The sequence below is a fragment of the Thunnus thynnus genome, chromosome 24 (genome assembly GCF_963924715.1).
Source record: "Thunnus thynnus chromosome 24, fThuThy2.1, whole genome shotgun sequence".
Classification (NCBI taxonomy): Eukaryota; Metazoa; Chordata; class Actinopteri; order Scombriformes; family Scombridae; genus Thunnus; species Thunnus thynnus.
This window is the reverse complement of record NC_089540.1, coordinates 10104181-10123727: the sequence shown is the minus strand read 5'-3', so window position 1 is coordinate 10123727 and position 19547 is coordinate 10104181. Positions and strand designations below refer to the sequence as shown.

At 38.3% G+C, this 19547-nt stretch overlaps 1 protein-coding gene across 1 annotated transcript in view; it reads right to left on the bottom strand.

The window, feature by feature from the left end:
- The window catches only part of ptgfrnb (prostaglandin F2 receptor inhibitor b), a 75022-nt gene that overhangs the window by 19509 nt on the left and 35966 nt on the right, over window positions 1–19547 (bottom strand). Inside the window, exons 6-11 of the mRNA XM_067583732.1 lie at window positions 15281–15427; window positions 15018–15178; window positions 14656–14776; window positions 13267–13486; window positions 12970–13157; window positions 6378–6485 (exon numbers count right to left, since the gene is read on the bottom strand). Coding sequence (XP_067439833.1) covers window positions 6378–6485; window positions 12970–13157; window positions 13267–13486; window positions 14656–14776; window positions 15018–15178; window positions 15281–15427 — 945 coding nt within the window. The remainder of the gene's footprint in view (window positions 1–6377; window positions 6486–12969; window positions 13158–13266; window positions 13487–14655; window positions 14777–15017; window positions 15179–15280; window positions 15428–19547) is intronic.

Sequence of the window (19547 nt, the reverse complement as noted above, 5' to 3'; positions counted from 1 at the left end):
GAAAAGACCCAAACTGTCACCATTTCAGCGGCAGTGGCAGTTCAAAACGGGGAGAAAAATATCTCTGATGGTGATGTAATCTCGATACCAATGATGTGAGGACAAGTATGCAGTGTCTCACAAACACACACTTACATGACTGGAATAACATGCCAGTCATTCCAGTGGTAATGAATGCTGTGTGTCTGCATGCAGCAGCACGCTGAGATAACACATCAAAGCAAAACACAAGACAGAGACTCATCCACACATCATGGTTTTGTGTTAACCGTTAGCTCAAATAGTATTGATAATTAGAAGAAGTTCTTTCCATAAATTCTAATTAATTTGATAAACCGTACACCACAGAAAGGATGGATCTCTTGTTTGATCAGGATATCAGCTTTAAATTTAACTCTAATGACTATATAAGAACAAAGATCCCAGTGATCACAAAATGGGGGAAAACATCCAATCATCACTCATGGAAATACTGTTTATTTGACATGCGTCTGTCAAGAGATGCCCATCAATAATGGCTGAACCTCTTTCAAACAACATACCATCTTATCTAGGAGTGGTAATGTCATCATGGGTCCACATATCATATCCCAGACTAGACCTGGGACCTGAGTCAGGCTGTGTTTAAACTATGTTCATATCAGAAAATACAAGAGTGGATTCAAGTGAACTCTATCAGCTCTGATCAGGTGATGTGTCATAATTATTTCAACAAAATGACATGTATTGATGCTCTTTTTGAGCAGCTGCTGGTGTAGCATCATACTGCTGTGGGTGTTGGTGTTCTCTCTTTCTTTGGCTCAGTTTGAATCAACCGCTATTTGGATTGTGTCTAATTATCCTCAGGTCTGTAAACATACCATCCTATGTTTACAGACCCGAGGATAACCTGAGGTCAGGTCTGATTCTCCTCAAATCCCTTTAGGATCAGGTCGGCTTTTCAAAAAATGTATTTATGCATGTTCAGTTATGGGTAGATTTTTCCATGGGTCTGTTTTGGATTGGGTCCAAAATTTTGGACCTGTGAAGACCTCTAATGTTATATTGCAACTTAGACATTAACAAGAATTAAGTCTAAAGCCCTGCAAGAAGCTCCTAGTGGCTGCAATGTTCATGAAACCCAACAAAATGCAAGTGGGGGAGTAAATAAACAACATAGTAATGATTTATCTGTTCTCAGAGCCATATGAGTAGTGGGACTAATACAATAAAAAAGGCCATAAAAAAGGCATAAAATTGCTTTAAACATTTCATGACAATCTACCAATGAGATTATGAGATATGTTATGTTTAACTGGACATTCTGGTTTTGAATTGGTGCAAAAGGGAAAGCTGGTCTAATGATGAATATGGAAAGACACCCTTATGAGCATTAATGTCCAATCCTCATTGGATTTTTCAATATTTCTTGTGCTCAAGTCAAACTCACATGTACAGTTTCCATCACACTCAGAAAAACCGGTGTGTTATCTTGCTATGTTGACTTATGATCACTGAGTGTTGTGTTGGAGGAGACATTCTGATCTGATAGTGGCTCTAGGTTAAAATTTGGGTCACCGAAATATCAGGAGTTCACAGTATATCCACAGTACATTGAATAGAAAAGTAGCTATTCATTTCTGTTATGAATCAAAAACGGTCAAGGGTAAATTATGTCCTGGTGGTCTTGTCAATGTCAGTGTTTGTCAAGAGGAAATTTTGGACGAGCGGTCACCAAAATCATCAAGAAGTGCATAGCTGTAAAAACTGTACTTGTCATTGTTGTTATCCTGTTCCAGATAAGTGTGAGGGGTATGATGAGGGGTATTTTGTGTGTTTGAGTGTTTCACCATACCCATCATAAAAACAAGCTGCGACAGGAGAGTCGTTTTCAGCCATCTCTGAGGAATGCACTGCACACACACATTCACACACAGTTGCTCAACCTTTCCAGCAATTTCGTGAAGTTCCCATCTTGTCATATTGTGTCAGAACAATAAGCTACAAAGGTGAGGTAGTAACTAATCAACAAATCATGTATGAGCACACACACACACACACACAAGTCAATAAATCATTGACAGCTTTATATGATACTGCTAATATTACACAAGTGAAACTGTGAAGTTTATTTACCTGGGATTTGATCACCAGCACATACAGGAACAAACATACTGCTTTATTGTTTAATATGCTGTCACACCATACCAAACTATGTATTTTGCTTGTGAGTGTGTGTGTGTGTGTGTGGGTAGGATCACCTGAGGAAATGAAGGGTTGGCTGTCGTCCAAACTGAGCCAACGTAGGCACCGCACCTTTGTTGATACATGTCACTCGATAGCCGTTTGCTAATGAGTCTGTTACTAATGTTTAACCTATGTGTCATTTACACTCGTGACACCGTCGGTCACTTTCTTATGCTGGTGATACTCATCCTCTATCTCTTGGACGTCACTAAAGGGCTTTACAAAAAAAACTGGGTGTGATTTACTGTTGGTACTGGTAGCATAAGTTACACTTGTTAGCAAAAAGAAAGTGGAACTCTATGAAAACATGATTAGCATTGGCAATATCTACTGTACGACAATAGTATGTTTTTGTCCAGGTATATGAAAAGAACATATTTATAAAAGATAAGGTTGGTGATATTCTATATTTCTTTTTTGTCAAATACCAAAATCAACTGATGCTACTATTATGTACTGTAGATGTAATATCTTATTCCTCTGTGCTGTAGAACTTAATTGTTGTCCAAAAACTATTTAAAACACATCAATGAACCACACTGTTGCACTGGGTGACATGTTCCTTCATTACATTCACTGTAGTTTCTGAGTCAATTCCCCCCACACTGTCCTGCTGCAGTAAATGCTCACTAGAGCACTAAATGTGTATTCATCCGCAGCTGAAAATAGTCCCCCATATATGCAGTATTTACTCCTGTTTGAGTAACATCTGCTAAAAACTACAGTGCCCTGCTGTTTTAGGAAATTACTGAGCCTTTTTTTAAAACTGAAATTATATTTGTGAGCCATTTTAAATGTCTTCAGTCGGAGTCCATCAGATTGAGGCCATAGATAGGGATGGGACATTGGAGAGTTCAGAGAAACAGATTGACGCATTGTTGGTTTTGATATATTCATTGGAGTTGTTGACATTAAGAAAAATGTAGATTAATGCCAGCCTTTTCCTTTGTATTTATATAAATAATGAACCTAAACTTTCCTGCTAAGCTTTTGTTTTTATATCTGGATGAATCTGATAAAAAGCACCCCTGATCTGATAATATAAACTTATTTTAGATGTGAAAGGAAACAGTTATGTTAGAAATGTTATCATAACCATCTACCGCACATTAAATAACCAGTATTTCAAGCCCCAAACACAGATCCACAAAAGAATTTAGTGCTCTTTGTGAGTGTGTGTGTGTGTGTATGTGTAAATGAGAGCAAGAGGGAGTCTATTTCATTTGTATAACCATTTGAAATGCTATGCCAATGACTAGATTTTTCTTTTTTTAAGTGAACTATCAGACCTTTTCTTTTCGGTAGGGGAAAAGTAGACATTTGTCTCCTTGGTTTATACTGCTATTATCAAGGAGGTAACTTGTGAAAGCCTATCACAGGTCAAGAGGAACTGATTTTCTGAGTATTGCTCAAAAGACCTATAACAGCATGCCAAGTGGAACCAGATGTTCTGCCGAGATTCAGGACACTTGTGGAGGTAGGCAAGTCTATCTTCTCCTCAGGCCAAGAACAAAGTATTCATAAGTAATTCAGTGTGACATCAACAAGAGTTTCTACTGTAACTCTTCCTCTGAAACCCACAAACATGTTATCAAGTGACAAATGATTTGTCACAGTGTGTTACTGGATTGCGCTTTGTCAGTTAGTTACTCTGAAACCTGACCAGGACACACACGTCACACACTGCATGAAGCAACATGAGTCACTGTAGAGGAAACAGCCTAATGATGAGGCTGAAATAACGGAAACACAAACCTTTTTTAACAGTTTAGTTCACCCACAACACACACAAAAAATGTCCTCTAGTGGTATCGAACCACACGTTTAATGTCAAGTTTTATGCAGATTTTGAGAAATCTACCTTGAAAACGTAGGTAATCCACAGACCTCAATGGGGACACTTTATAGGGACTTTGAGTAGAAAGTAGTCCCAATGAAAACTGCTCAGTTAAGTAGTGTTTTTAATGCTTTGAGCAGCACAAATGAAGCTGAATTTACCTAAATTGTACTAGGGTCACAGACATGGATGGATTATGAGAGAGATATATAAGCGACTTTTGGTTCCTAGTTTAGTTCCTCTCGCTGTCAGATCACGGAACTATTTGGTTGAACAGGGGCGTGAGAAAATGTATTTTTTATGATTTTGATGAACGGATCATTTAATACCATAACTTTCCATTATAAGCTGGTATATGACAACTAAGTGGAGCTGAAATGATTAGTTGAATTGAAAGAAAATTAACTTAATTTTCATCATTTTTTGGCATTTTATAGACTAAACAATTAATCAAAGAAATAATTGGTAGATTAATTGATGAAAATAATTTTTTGTTGCAGTCCTACAACTAATACAACTTGTTCACTACTACATGTCTACTGCCAATAATAATAATAATAATAATAATAATACTAATAATGATACAGTATATTCATTCATATTCCTTTCCTCCCTCCTTCCTTCCCATAGTAAACATCCATATGTAACTTCCTGATCAGCTTTGATGCTGAGGGGGAATTTCTTCCCATAGTGCAGCTGTCTGTGAGTGAACACATGTGTTTATGCATGACCTTACATTGCATGCATATATACATACATTCCTGTGAGGGCACAGGTGCAAAGAAACATGTTCACATATATACAAACACTACAGGACATGGTATTCCACTTTGCTTGTGTTTGCAGAAGTGCACAATTATTCCCAAACAACCCAACCCACACACACACACAAGCACTGAGTGAGGAGGCCTGTAATGTGTTTTATCTGCTCACTACGAGGAAATAATATAGAAAACACATGTTGGACAGTGAAAGAAAGATGTTAGAGAGGATGAGATGGTGACAGATGCGTAGAGGGAGAAGCTAAGTGATGCATGACGTCATGTGATGTGTTTAAGTTAAAGAGTATGGAGTGATAAGGAGGACGAGGGAGGACAGAAGATGGATGGGTGATTACAGTGAGGGAGGAGACTGAAGGAGAAATAGATAAACAGAGTGAGGAAGGGAGAAGTGGCAGTGACGCTGCAGATGGCTTCCAAAGAAGGAAAGAGTGGTGGAGGTTACACTGCAAATAATTCATTTCTTTGAAAAGCATTTCTATTCTGTGGGGAATTTTCAGTACATTTACTCAAGTACTGTACTAGAGTACGATTCTGGTGTACTTTTACTTTTTGATACTGTAAGAACATTTTGCTGATGATAATACTCTGCTTTCAGTTAAGATTTTGACTTTTTTTCTTTTACATTGTAGTACTGCTATTTACAATCACTCACACATTTTCTGGTCATGTATAAAAATACAAACATTCTGGGACAGGGTTATTCAGACAGGGTTCCCAAGGACCCCTGGATTGTGTACCTGGGATTTATACCCCCTGACATAATTCAAAAGGACATACACCTCTTCAAAATCCTGATACTTGCATGTAAAAAGGCCATTACAGGGAACTGTTTGAAATGTGACCCCTCCCCAAGACCAGGTCAGTGGCTGGACATTGTAAAGGGAATATATTCCACTCATTATCTAAGGACTAAAGTAGGGACCCGTGGACAACGCCGGGGAAAATGGACAAGAGAAAAGATGATGGGCTGCGTACATGAGAAAAGATGAGTCGAGTTCTCAGCTGTTCTGAAAAGAACGGATCAAAGGTTGTAAAGTGATAGTAGTGCTTTGACGTCCATTTTGTTCAGTGTAATAACTGGAAAATGAATAAATAAAAAGTTTTAAAAAAAGCTCTCATGTAAGTCATTTTAGACGTGAAAGGAAAAAGTTAAGGTAAATTGTTATCATTATCATCTACCGCACAATACTATCAGTTGGACCAGTATTTCAAGCCGATAACACACACCCACAAAACAAAGTGAAAGAATTTACTGGTCTTTGTGAGTGTGTGTGTGTGTGTGTGTAAATGAAAGCGAGTCTGTTTCATCTGTTCAACAACTTGAAATGCATCATTCTCATTAGCAGTGCCGTTGACAGGTTGGCAGGTGAAGAACGCAACAGAAGAACAAAGTGTGTTTGTGCAGGAGAGATACGGCTGTATGTGTGCAAAAAAAAAAGCAACACAACAGAGAAGCAGAATCTGATAGTGAATTATGAGTGTTTGTGAGGAAACATTTAGTAATATGTGTGGTGCACCCATGTGTGTTGTACCAGTTTTTGGTGAAGATCCAGAGACGCTGAGCGAACACTTCATCTTGGCCGTCTGCCACGGATAAACAGTGCTGGCGTCTGATTGGATGTCGATGGAGAAGGACGGTCCTGCAACAGCAACAATACAGCTCAAACATGCTTTATTAAAAAAAAAATACATTTGACATAGACGGCAAACATCAGAGAAACTCAACTAAGATCAAAAGGATTCATTTAAACACAGACTGTTTTTAAACCTACATGTACTATAATTCTCCATTCACGTCCCAGAGGAAGACGTGAGCTTCCTGGGAGAAAAAGAGAGCTCAGCTTTCAGATGGTAAATACTGCTTTTAAGTCACAGGCTGAGATTTCTCTGAGATGCTGAAATCAACAGGGAAGAAACAGCTGTGGCGTAGTTAAAAAAGCAGCTGACAAAAATAGATTTCAGAGTAATTAAACCCAAAGAAATGAAAACATATTCATATAAACTGCATATGAAATAGGATAAAAGTCGTCAGCAATGCAGATAAAAACAGTTTTGGGGGTTAAAACTAGACTTAAAAGCCCTCCACTTGTTTTCAAATGTAAATGCTGCGGTAAAGCTGACCCCGCCCCATTTGATGATGTCATACTGAAGTTGTCTGGCAATTTTTTTGTGTTTGGTTATTTTCAAATGAACTTTACTCTGAATTTTGTATGTTGCATGTAAAGAGTGAGAGACAGAGTGAAGCCAGTGTGTTGCTTTAGCCTAGCGTGCTAACAGTCAGTAATAGATTACAAGTAAATGAAGCAAAAATACAGCTTTCAGGTCTCAAATTTTGTTTGACAAGGAGGAACTTTTGAGGGGTTCATTAAAAATCATCCTGATCCTACTAAAACATTGCAGTCTGGCCATTACTTGTATTATTTTGCTCTGAACTCAAGTGTTGGTGCGTCTGTCCATTAATCAATCTGTCTCCAACTGCTATCCCGAGACCACAAAACTAGCAAGGCAAAAAAAAAAAAAAAGGCAGCATCTCGCAGTCTGTAAAACATTTAAACTCATGTACAAACTCATGAGATCAAATTGATGCGTTCAAGTGTGTTAAAGTTACTTAAAGTAAGAGCAGCTGCGGTCATCGTGGTTTCCAGCATGTGTGGATATTTTCAAGCTGTCTCTGACAACATCCAAGATGTTCTGACAATGCTGCATTACTCATGCTGTTGTGCAAACAAAGCACTGTATAATACATGCACTCTAGTTGTATAAACATCAGAGATGAAATATGTTCTTTTGAGTCTTGGCGCTAGAGAAGCTGTAAGTGAGTAAATCAACCTAACAGGAACACTCCAGGAACAGTTCTAAGTTACAGTCTTAAATTTCATACAAAACTAGTGTTTCATTGGGATTATTTTATGTATGTTATTGATTATCAGCAGCATTTTTTAGCAACTTATCTATGTTTTCTCTTCATTTTTTCTGTTCTTGCCATAAGAGGACCATGTTTACTGTAAACTGTTGTGAACATGGGCGTGTTGAGACATAAAGTCTGATGGATTTTAAACTATTCATCTTCTTCCCCACAAAATTACGTCTTAAATGTTGATAACTTGTTTTGACATGTCATCAATTTCACTGCAGTTGAGACGGAAAAGCTTTTGAAACAATTTCGCTATTTAGATAACTGTCTTATATTTACAGTGTGGGTCTTACAGTATGTTTGGTTACTGGTTATAATATTTACCCACTAATTTCAGTGCTGAGATCTGAAAATGTCAGACGGTTTCAAACAAATCTGCAGTTTATCCAGATTATGTAAACCATTTATTTGAAAGAGAAAACAAGAAGGGAACACACCCCAAACAACTACAGCAACAGCGGGTCAAACAAGAAGATACAGTACCTTCTGCATTATGAACATCATCATACCTGCACCTCCAAATGAGCAATATACTGTATGTTATGATTAAACTACAGCTGCAACTAACGATTATTTTCCATTATCGACTAATCTGCTGATTATTTTCTCAATTAATTTAGTTTATGAAATGCAAAGACAGTCTAAAATCTTAAGATATTCAATTCTCTGTCACATATGATAAAGAAAAATATAAAATTGTCACATTTGAGAAGCTGGAACCACAAAATGTTGCTTGAAAAATGACTGAAAAAATGAATAAATGATCAAAATAGTTCATTTTCTATTGATTAATTGATTTATTGTTGCAGCTCTAGATTTAAACTATTGACTTGTTAAAAACTTTGCAGAGTCACTTTGTCCCCATATCTCAGCAGTGAAATTGAGATTAAAGTTATAATAACTAGGGGAATGACGCAGTAGAAGATGGACATCTGACCCAGGCTGTAAAAATACAGAATTTCCCCTAAAATTCTGTCTTTAAACCCAACATTGAAGGAAGGGCCCTGGTGACTCTTAAGGGGTGTGTAAAAAAAATATTCTTGGCTTCCACAATTCTGGAGCAATTCTCTGCAATGGTCAACTCGACTTTTACACATCGTTAATCATGTAATGTTGACGGGACAAGTGTTTGAGAGCATATTGGATTTAGTAACTTTAAAAATGAGCTTTCCAAGAAAAAAGGTGGGACGTTTTGTGAATACTTGGTATGCATTCACAAAAAGCGGGCCAACCAACACACGCTGCAAGACTTTACAAAACTTCCAGCCAACTCTGATCAAACAAAGACAAAAAAAAACATGGCCCATAGTTTGTTTCATGTCAAAAGAACTGTAGATAACAATAGGTTACTATGATAGTAATGCTGCAGCCAACACGTATCGTTTACTCCAGTGGACAGAACATTAGTAACAACAAAGTGTTTTTTTAATCCAGACAGAAAACTGTAAGAAGTTTCCAAATTATTGCAGTTGATTTTTCAAATTAAAAATCTGCTCACTCCTTCACTCTTTTTTTCTGCTTTTTTGGTTCCATCAGACCAGTTAGCTTAAATTTCATATTACAATTCAGTTGACTAACAACATAAGTTTTTACAACGGTTTTGCACACAGCACACTGGAGTTACAATAGTGGCCCCTTGTCAATCTACTGAATCGACAATCTATTGTAATCATGACACAAATAATCAGAAAGATTCCCACCTTTTGAAATCTATATACTGGCCTTACTGTAGTCAAAAGATGACTTGTTTTTCCTGAGGCCACTCCATATTTATGTTGCCATCCATCTACAAAATCACTTAAACGCTGAATTATTTAACAGTGAATGTGCTGGTGAGACTTTGAATTTCCATATACATCCTCATAGAAGATCCCTGTACAGGCAGAAACACCCCAACACGTCTGAAACATTCAAGATACAGCTGGAACCTTGGGATACTTGCCAGTTTGTGGATGTGCTTATAACACACACACACACACACACACACACACACACACACACACACATATGCGCACACACACAGGATTGAGTGCACAGAGCTTCCGTCCCCAGAGGCAAGTGTAAGGGGTTCTTGAAAAACTGCTCGGCTCGAAGCTTGAACGCTGTCAGTGTGTTCGTGTGTGTGTGTGTGTGTGTGTGTGTGTGTGTGTGTGTGGGGAGGGATGCTCTGTGTGGGGTCAACTCAAAATGTTCGACTTGGATACACACACTTGAAAGATTACACACACACACACACACACACACACACACACAAGAAGAGAAAGAAAAGGAAAGCAGCGGTGCAGATCTCTGCAGCTGGCTGATTGGCCAAAGGGCTTCACTTTGAAGATGTCCCAGAGAGAGAGGGAGGGAGTGGCGAGAGAGGTAGAGGGAGACAGTGCGGGTGAGAGAGTGAAAGGATGGTGGAGAGAACGGGGGAGGAAAAATGGCGATTGAGAGAGAGAGAGAGAGAGAGAGAAAGAGGAAGTAATGCTCAAGGGCTCCTGTCCTCCCCAGAGTAAGATACAAGATATTCTTCAGTCTAGCTTTTTTTTTTTTTTTCATCTTTCTGTCTTACTGCGTCGTCTCTTTGCTCCCGTCGTGTTCTTTCAAACTTCTTTCAGGTGTTTCGAAATGCTGCATCCATCTGCTATGAAAGACGTGCACAACAAAGTAGACGAGGCGCATTACGCCGGTGTTTAGAGGCTGCCGGTGATGTTTGAAACTAAAAGTGGTGCAACGTAAGCAACATTTACTCCTATTTCACCACATGTGCGCCGGAGGCCTCGAAGTTTCTACGTCACACCTGTTTAAGTTGCGTTTCGGACCACAGTTGGCTCCAAACTAGTTGTGACATCACAAATTAAAAACCTTCAACTCAGCTTTAAGGTGAACACTTTTAGCAGTTGAATGTGAAAACAGCCTTCTAGTATCCAACTCTGCTCATACATTATTACACACAGTGAAGCTCAACCATCTAATTTGAGTGTAGGGGGACTTCACTGGAGATTAACACCAACTAGACTAGCATATAAAAACACTGCTTATAAAACTTTAAAATCACAACTATTGTATGATAATCTGTACTGAACTGACCGCTGAATAAAGCTTATGATACTTGACTGACTCCAATTTATCCTTCATTTACTGGTATTGGTTTTGTTTCTGTCTATGTGGTGCCAGCGACAGTGAAGCTGCCTTCAGCCATATTTTATGTAAACAGACTGAACTCCAACTAAAAACACATTTGCAGAACATATTTTTTGGCATTTCTCTACTGTACATTCTGATCACTTATTGGACGACATGGACAAACTAAAAACCCAACATCTGATCGTTTGATTTAATTAACATCTTTTTAAAACTTCTCTTCTACTCCTTTATAGTCCTCACTTTTCTTATTTTGTGTTATTGTGAAGCACTTTTGTTCTTAAGTGTTTCTCACTCATCATCTCTCCCTTATGGGTCTTTCTCCTCTTCCTTTCTTTCACCCATTCCTCCTCTTCCTCTACCATATTGCTTTGCTCCTCCTCCGTACAGCATCATCTCATCTTCTTCTGTCCACCTCTTTGCATCGTCACCTCCTCCTCTCCCTCGCCATATTCCTCCACTCTCTCTACATCCCCCTCGCTCTCCGCCTCACCCTTTGTCCCCAGTCATCCTTCCCACTTTCTTCTCCTCCTCAGTCCACTTCACCTCTTCCCTTTCTCTGTCGCTTCCCTCGTCTTCTTCGGTTTCTTTCTGACGCTACTGTTCCTCCTCCCGTCTCACACTTCCCAGTCAGATCAAAGAAAGTTAAGTAGGCCAGTGGCGGTGGTGGGCGTCAAAAGGGCTTAAGGTGTGTGTGTGTATCTTTATTTTTGCACTTTATGTTGGTTGTCATTAACACTGTGTGGGTGGAGGATGTGTGTGTGTAGAAATGTACAGAAAAGAACTGCATACATTTATCTATTAATAGACTGTTAGTAAAGGATTTCCAGGATAATTGCAAGGAGGAGATTTATTCTCTAGTATTTGTTCAAACTGTTATGAAACTGAATAAGTGATTGAATGTTTTTTTTAAATTAATGATGAAACGTACTACGATGTTAAAAAGTGTTTTCTCAACATTAGTCTTCTCTCTGTGCTCAGCTTGCTTTCAGAAAATGTCATTAAATGAGCACAAAGAGCTGTAGTTCTTTAAGTGGTTGTTTTCACTCTAAATTTACATGTGGAAATTATTTCATGAATTGTGTTAGATGTTCAAATGAAAGAAATGTTATTTCTGAGAATAACATTTATTCCATCAGTTGGTATGCCACTTACTGTAACACTACAGTACCCATGATCCACTTCGATCACAGCAAACAGCCAGAGGCTTGAAATGTTGTTGCATGTTCACAATGCTTCGGCTTTGCAAACGGTAATAAAACATGACACTATGCTATATGCTGAGCTGACTTCAAATGCAAATGCAATGCAAATTTCAAAGTGAATCAATTCCAGCTGTTTAACAAAACATGCTCTAAAAAAAAAAAAAAAAAAAAACAACTCATCACACCATTAGTAAAGGGGGTGGGTGATCTTGTATCACATTATTTTCTTCTATTCTGCAATGTCAAACACATGTGTCTTATTGCATCAATTAGAAGTGCAGAAAAGGAATCTGAAGCTCGCTGAGTGGATGTTTTTTTAATGCGATGCTCTTTGGGACTTGTAGCTTTTCTCTCCAAAAGTTATTTATGCTGTCTTGTGAGAGTGTCACACCCATCTAAGTGTTGGAAATATCACTTGATTGTCCAATTAAGTGACTGGCCAAACATTACTGACCTGACGTGCCAGATGGTTTGTTAAACAGAACCATCTGAGAAGTCATCTTTGGAAACTGTTTGGAAAAGGGCAGGCGCTTTCAGAAAATACTTGGCAGGTGATTGGATGAACCATCTGTCTATCATCGTCCATTGACGTGTTACCTTGTGAGGCAGCTGGATTTGCAAGATCACGAGATCACGCAAGAATCCTCATAGGACACTGGATCTCGTGATGTCGTAATCTCGTGAATCCAGCTGTCTCACAAGGTAAAATCTTCAAATGATTGAAAAGCAAATAGGACGTTTACCTCCAGATGTTCGTCCATCTCACTGAATTCCCAGTTCACAACTGGGAGCAATGTTTTCATCTTTCACGATAGACTAAAATACTTCTGACACTCAATGTGGACGGATGAACACCGAACACACACACGGACTCACCATTTTCTTGAAAGTCGATCCTGACTTTGTTAGACTCGGAGTTGGTGGCTTTGGTCCATGTTTGTCCTGGCTGCTGTTTTGTCCACGCGGTGATGTCGCACCAGTAGAAACCTCGATCGGACAACTGGACACCTGACAGACGGAACCGAAACTCTGCCGGACCAGACTTTGTCAGAACCAGACTGTCTCTGTGTAAACGGACAGAGAGAGAGAGATGCATATATTTGAAAATAAACTGCAGAGTCTAGTCCGTCATTTAAAAGTTTTGAGTTTGAGTGTATGTAACCAGGTATTTACCTCCTGTTGGGGTCAGTGGCTCCTCCGTGCTGCACGACGTTGTCGGGGCTGAGAGTCATGATGGTTCTCACGTTGCTCTCCAGACTCTCCTGCGATTGGATGAGCACCGAGTAGCCCGCCTCCCCGATGTTCTCAGTGGTCACGGCGCAGCTCATCTCAAAGGTAGCCCCGCCCGCCGAAGCTTCACGGATGCGTTTGGCCACGACGTTTAGAGTCGGACCTGGAAAGACCACCAGTCGATCGATTTATCGTTCAATCAACTTCAAGAAGGACATCATTCAGCCCACCAGAGCGAGCGAGGGGGGAAATCCCCGACAGGAAGAGATAAGCACCATGAACTGATTCTGATTCAAAGCAGACTCACACACTGATGCAGAAATGTAGTTACATCATGGCTCAATTAGCTAAATTGAGGGCACCAAGTTCAGCATGTGGGCTTGAAATAGAGAGGAAGTGTGTGTGCGTGTGTTGAGAATAAGAGAGGCGGAGACAACAAGAGGTCTGTTGTTATGTTGAGGAATTTTTCTGTGAAGTCTGGGGCTTATTCATAAAACTCAACAGCCTAGATGACAGGAAGCCAGTGCATCACAGTTTTTTAAATCGTGAATGTCAGTTGATGTTTCCATTTTTCTATATTTCTTCCCAAAATACATTACAGAACACGACCTGGAGTTTCGAGATAAATGTTAAGATACCAAAAAAGTAAATGTTGAAAACTATTTATTTGGCTTTGTTTTAGATCTGTCTAGTATTTTTATCTGGATGCAATCTCTCACAAAGTCCACAAGTTTAAAAGCAAACTGCTGCAGTGATTTAATGTAATATTTGAAACAAAACTTTACTGTGACTCTGTTGCTTGAATGTGTTTTTCTATCAATGAGTCACATCACTTTAAGGGTCATGTGTTGGGGAAACAAAGTTAAGTTCGGTTCTGGCATCAACAAATGGAGGTCCAACGTCAAATGACAGAAAATTAATCAGCAACTATTTTGATTATCGAATTATCGTTTGGATTTTATAAGATAAACGCCACATATTTACTGGTTGTAGCTTCTCAAATTTGAGGGTTTGATACGGTTGGACTGTTGATTGATTGATTTAAAGATGTCACCATGAACTCAACGAAATTATAAACAGGCATTTTTCACTTTTTTGAGCATTTTATACACAAAACACACATCAAGTTGTTCCAAAGTCTACATCAGGTTTTTAGATTAGTCCCTTTCCCTCTTTCTGACATGGAATAAATATACAAATAGGTGCATTTGCTTTTTTGGATTCCCCAATTAGAATTATTTTTCTATTAATTAAAATTTAATCCACCAAGCAGAAGAAAGCAGAACAGAAGAGTATTGATGACAGGAGGGCAGATAAATAAAGCTTCCATACGTTTGGTATCCCATCGTACAGTCAGCGGGGAGCTACTGTGCTCGACGGTCTTCACCATGTCACCCTGGCTGCTGACGCTCCAAGCTGACACGGCACAAACATACTCGCCCATGTCGATCTCCTACAGACAGAGAGAGAATATGAGTCAGTGATCAACACAACACTATGTTCTTATATCAGGACATTTTCAGTAAGCATTAAAGCCTAATTAATGTTTTTTTAACTCCTGTACCAAGAAATTGGAGTTGCTAATAGTCAATGTTTGACACTGAAGTTCAACTGCTGCTTGAACTTCAACAAATAATGACATCTTGTCCTAAAATGACTCCTGTTCAGGCTAAAATGTCTGTCCATTTTACTACCTGTGTGCGGAGGAATCGCAGTTTGAATGTGTTGGGCTGGACTCTGCTCAGTGACATCACACCACTCTTCAGCCTGTCAGAATACATCGCCCCTGGCAACAGGTTGCCCTGGCCGTCCAAAGTGCCGATGGGATGCGAGGTCTGAGGATCATCCCCTATACCTGCAGGTGATTGGACAGATTGAAGACAACGTCTATACGACAACTTTCTCAATAACTTCTGGTCTTTAAAGAACACATTAATGACCAGTAAAGTAAATGTACCAGGAAGTGTGGTGTGCTCCCAGGTCACACCCAGTCGGCTCCCCGGTGGGAAGTGTGTGATGTTGGTCACATGACAAGCCAGCTCTGTGGGTTCAGCAGTCATCTGGGGGTTCAAGATGGGCTCAAGGTTCAGCGAGAAGCTCGGTTCTGGGGAGAAAAGGTGACAGAGAATAAAATTAAACTGATTTAAGATTATGTAGTATTCTAAACTCTAGTCCTTCTGAGTTTTTTTGCTCAATATGTGCAACTTCCGATAATACTTAGACTACAAAAACATGAAGCGTCTGTCACATCATGTTGAAGCTTGGTGTTAGGGTTCACCACACGCCACAATCTTTGACAGCTGTTGAAGCGACACAATCCTAATTTGGACAAAGAGGGTGGAGCTGAGGTGGGAAAAGAAAGCAGCAACAACCACGGCTGAATGTGAAACCGTGAGACACTTGTCAGTACCAGAAAACACGCCACAAAAACATACAAGGCCTAAAGAAAGTAACAAAAGCCCAACCTTAAAACCTTTGTGAAGCCCAACAGCTGCTGCTGAAAGGCAGGGTATTATACTTCACCACGGAGTACAACAGTTTTACGGCTGAGCTCTCTCATCAATACCATGAAATACACCTGAAGTATTGTCAGTCTCACAATCCTTTCAGACACTTCAGCATGAAAATGTGCTCAAGTTGGAATTAAATTCCCTCAAAGACTACAGCAGCACAAGCTTAAATATGCAGAGATATTAAAATGTATGTCAAGTCCAATCTTCTTCATACTTAAACTGCAACATACGTTTTAAAATCCATCACTGAAAACACTCTTATTCCTTCATATCACTATTTTACACCTCATGTAAGCATTGCACCTCTTTCGGTACAGGTCCTGTATGAGCAGAGCCATAAAAGACTGTTTATGTAACAGACAACTATGTATAAAAGCCCAAAAGCCATTACATTAACAGACAGATGGAGCCAGCAATGTTAACTCCATGTATGAAAGACTCCAGGAAATGTTTATCTGTCATTCCATCAAAAAACATAAAAATTATTGTGTTGTTACCAGCTCTTCATAAATCCATCACTATGTTTGTGTGTAAAGTTCTTCCAAACTAGTGATTTACTAAATCAGGTTGCACCATTAAAACTTAAGAAAAGTCCCAGCTAGTTAGTAATGTGCAAACCGGTTGCTAGGAAACATCTGCAGCGCTGTCCAAAAAGGAGCAACGAACTGTGTAAACACAAAGTCACTGAAGCATCACGAGCTGAAACATAACTTCCAAAAATAACAGTATTAGGGGCCAAAAGACCAAATTAAGTGAACTGCTAATACTTTGTGAATGTATGTCTGACTTTGTTTTATTTATATCTGCATATCTGGACGATTATGTGTGTTTTAGAATTAGTAGTATTCATACAGTTTACAGTGAGAGGGAAATATCAAATTATGCTAAGCTAACTGTAGTTATTTGGTCCTTTAATCTAAACATTATTGGCATTAAGATGTGTGATTTAAGGTTTGGTGTGTTTGGTGTTTGAACATAAAATATATATATATAAGTATAACTAAAATGAAACTAACCAATAAAATTAACAATGAGCAAATACAATAGACTCTCAATAAGCAACATAAATATTTCATGTCCGAAAAGGAGAAAGAAGAAGCAACATGCTTGTCTAGTCAAACTGTGTGTCCACCAAGTCAAGAATGTGAGAAAAAAGAAAACCAGTAACAACATCACCATTAACGAGCGTTACATTCCCTTTCCTCGTTGCTGTACCCCATAAAAATTGTTTTTTGGTCGTCTTTTCAAACCGTGTGATATTTTTCCTCTGATTGATTTCTTCATCCAGACCGCTCCACAAAGTCACCCCACAAATTGAAACACACATACTTTTAAGATTGATGTGACCGCAATGTTTTCCTCTCGAGTTATAACCCTCCTCTCCGTCTAAGGAACATTTTTCGTCTGTTGCCAGGGACTAAATTATTTCTTGCTTTGTACATTGTTTGTGCCGTCTTAAATTCCGCCAGATCCATGAACTTCAAAGAATGTGACTTTAAAAACAGCTTGTTAGTGTGGTCATGATGTCCTACATTGTTTACTATCCTTATGGCTCTTTTTTGTAGTATGCATAATGATTGTAAGGTGCTTTTGTACGCCTTACCCCACACCTCCACACAGTAATTCAGATACAAGTAAACAATACAGAGTGTACAAAGCTTTATGATCCAGAATCTGTCTTGTTTTTCCCAGAACTGCAACGCTCTCTGCCAACTCTGCCTGCACATATCTTAAAAGAAGTTTACAACAGTTTTTATGGTCTAATATCACACCCAGAAACTTATTTTTATACATGAACATTGCCTATCATCACTTGAACTTGTGTTTTTATTTTACAATATCCAAACAAAATGAGTTTTGTTCAAATTTAATGATAATTTGTCAAACCACATTTTTAATTGACTCATTTCTATCGTGACCACCTGCTGCTTATTTTGCCCAGAACAGAAAATAATGGTGTCGTCTGCAAATAAAACAAATTTCGCTATTCTTGATACCTTACAGATGTCAATCATATACAAAATAAATGAACAATTTAGAGCCTAATACTGACCCCTTTCCATTTTATTGAGTACTATATCATGATCCATAGTATCAAATGCTTTTTTAAAATCTATTAATACTCCCACTGCATACTTCTTATTATCTATACAACTGGTTATTCCTTCTATTAACTCCATTAATGCCATAGATGTTGATCTGTTTGTTCTGAATCCCTACTGATACCCTACTGTCCGTCTACAATTTATGCTCCGCAATGAAACTGTGCGACCTTCAGATGTAAGTTTGTGGGTTTACAATACAATCAATGACTTTCATGACTCAATTTCATTCCAGTCAGTAGACATTTTATTCTTACACTTGCTAAAACAATGTCAATAATTTCCTTTTCTTCTACAGCTCTCTCAGAGAAATTGAGCTTGGACTTCTATCTCTATAATCCTCAACATCCTTCCTCCTTCTTTTGGCTGTGAATCATTGATTTCTTCTGCCAACTTTGGTCCCACACTTACAAAAAAAAATCTGTTAAACCCAGTAACCACATCATTCATATTGTTTATAGTCTTAATCATTGCCAATAAAATATTCAGGGTAACTTGTGTTTGTTGATCTATTTCTAATAATGTAATTAAAAACACTCCATATGCCCTTGATATTGTTTTTTGTTATTCTCTAATATTTTGTTAAAATATTCCTTCTTCCATATCCTCATAATATTATTTAACTTATTTTTGTATCTTCTCTATTTTCTGCCTAGTTGTATATTTTATGAATTCTCTATACAGGCTAGTCTTTTTTTTGCAGTCATTATATGATCCCTTTGTGATCCACAGCATACCCGTATAATTTTACTTCCTGCTGCATTGTTTTATTGGACAGTTTTTGTCATAATGATTTAAATATTTTTAGAAATGTTTCTAGGCTTTGTCATCTCATTCATATATTTTTTTCCCTCTAGTTTTGTGATATTAATTCACTTCTAAATGTATTTATGAATTCGGCTGTTCTCACTCTCCTGTATGTAATTTTATTGCCATCCTTCTCCTCCCAATAATCATGGTCATAAATCACAAAAACAAACGGTCACTGATATCACTCATTAGTAGCCTGCTCACTATATCATTATCCATATTATATGTAAATATATCAGTCTATTAGAGTGGCACAGTGTGATATTATTATTCTTGGCTTAGTGATAATTGGATATAGACTCATACTATACATTTCATCAATAAACTCAATCATTTTGTGCAATTTGAACAGGTCTATATTGAAATCCCCCACAAATGAACGTAACCTTCTGATAAGTTTTGGCAAACTTTCACACTATCCTTAAATATTTCAATGTTATATCCAAGTGCTCTACATAAACACAGCCAACAAATACATTTTTCTTTTTTTTTTCCATGTAGATTTCTAAGGTAATCCATCATCAATAGTAGTCGTCATGTTTTCCACTACCTTATAAATGAGGCTTTCATGCACATACAGAGCCACACCTCATTTTTTGTTCTCCCTATTCATGTAACTGAATTCATATCCGTTCAAGTCGAAATCCACACCCTTCTCACAGTTGAGCAGGTCTCAGATACACTAGCTATGGTTTCTTGAATTGACTTAAGTATTCTTTGATATTTTCTAAGTTTGCATGTAAAATACATCAATCGCACTCCAAATATGTTCCACCTGGCAGTTAGTAGATATAAATAT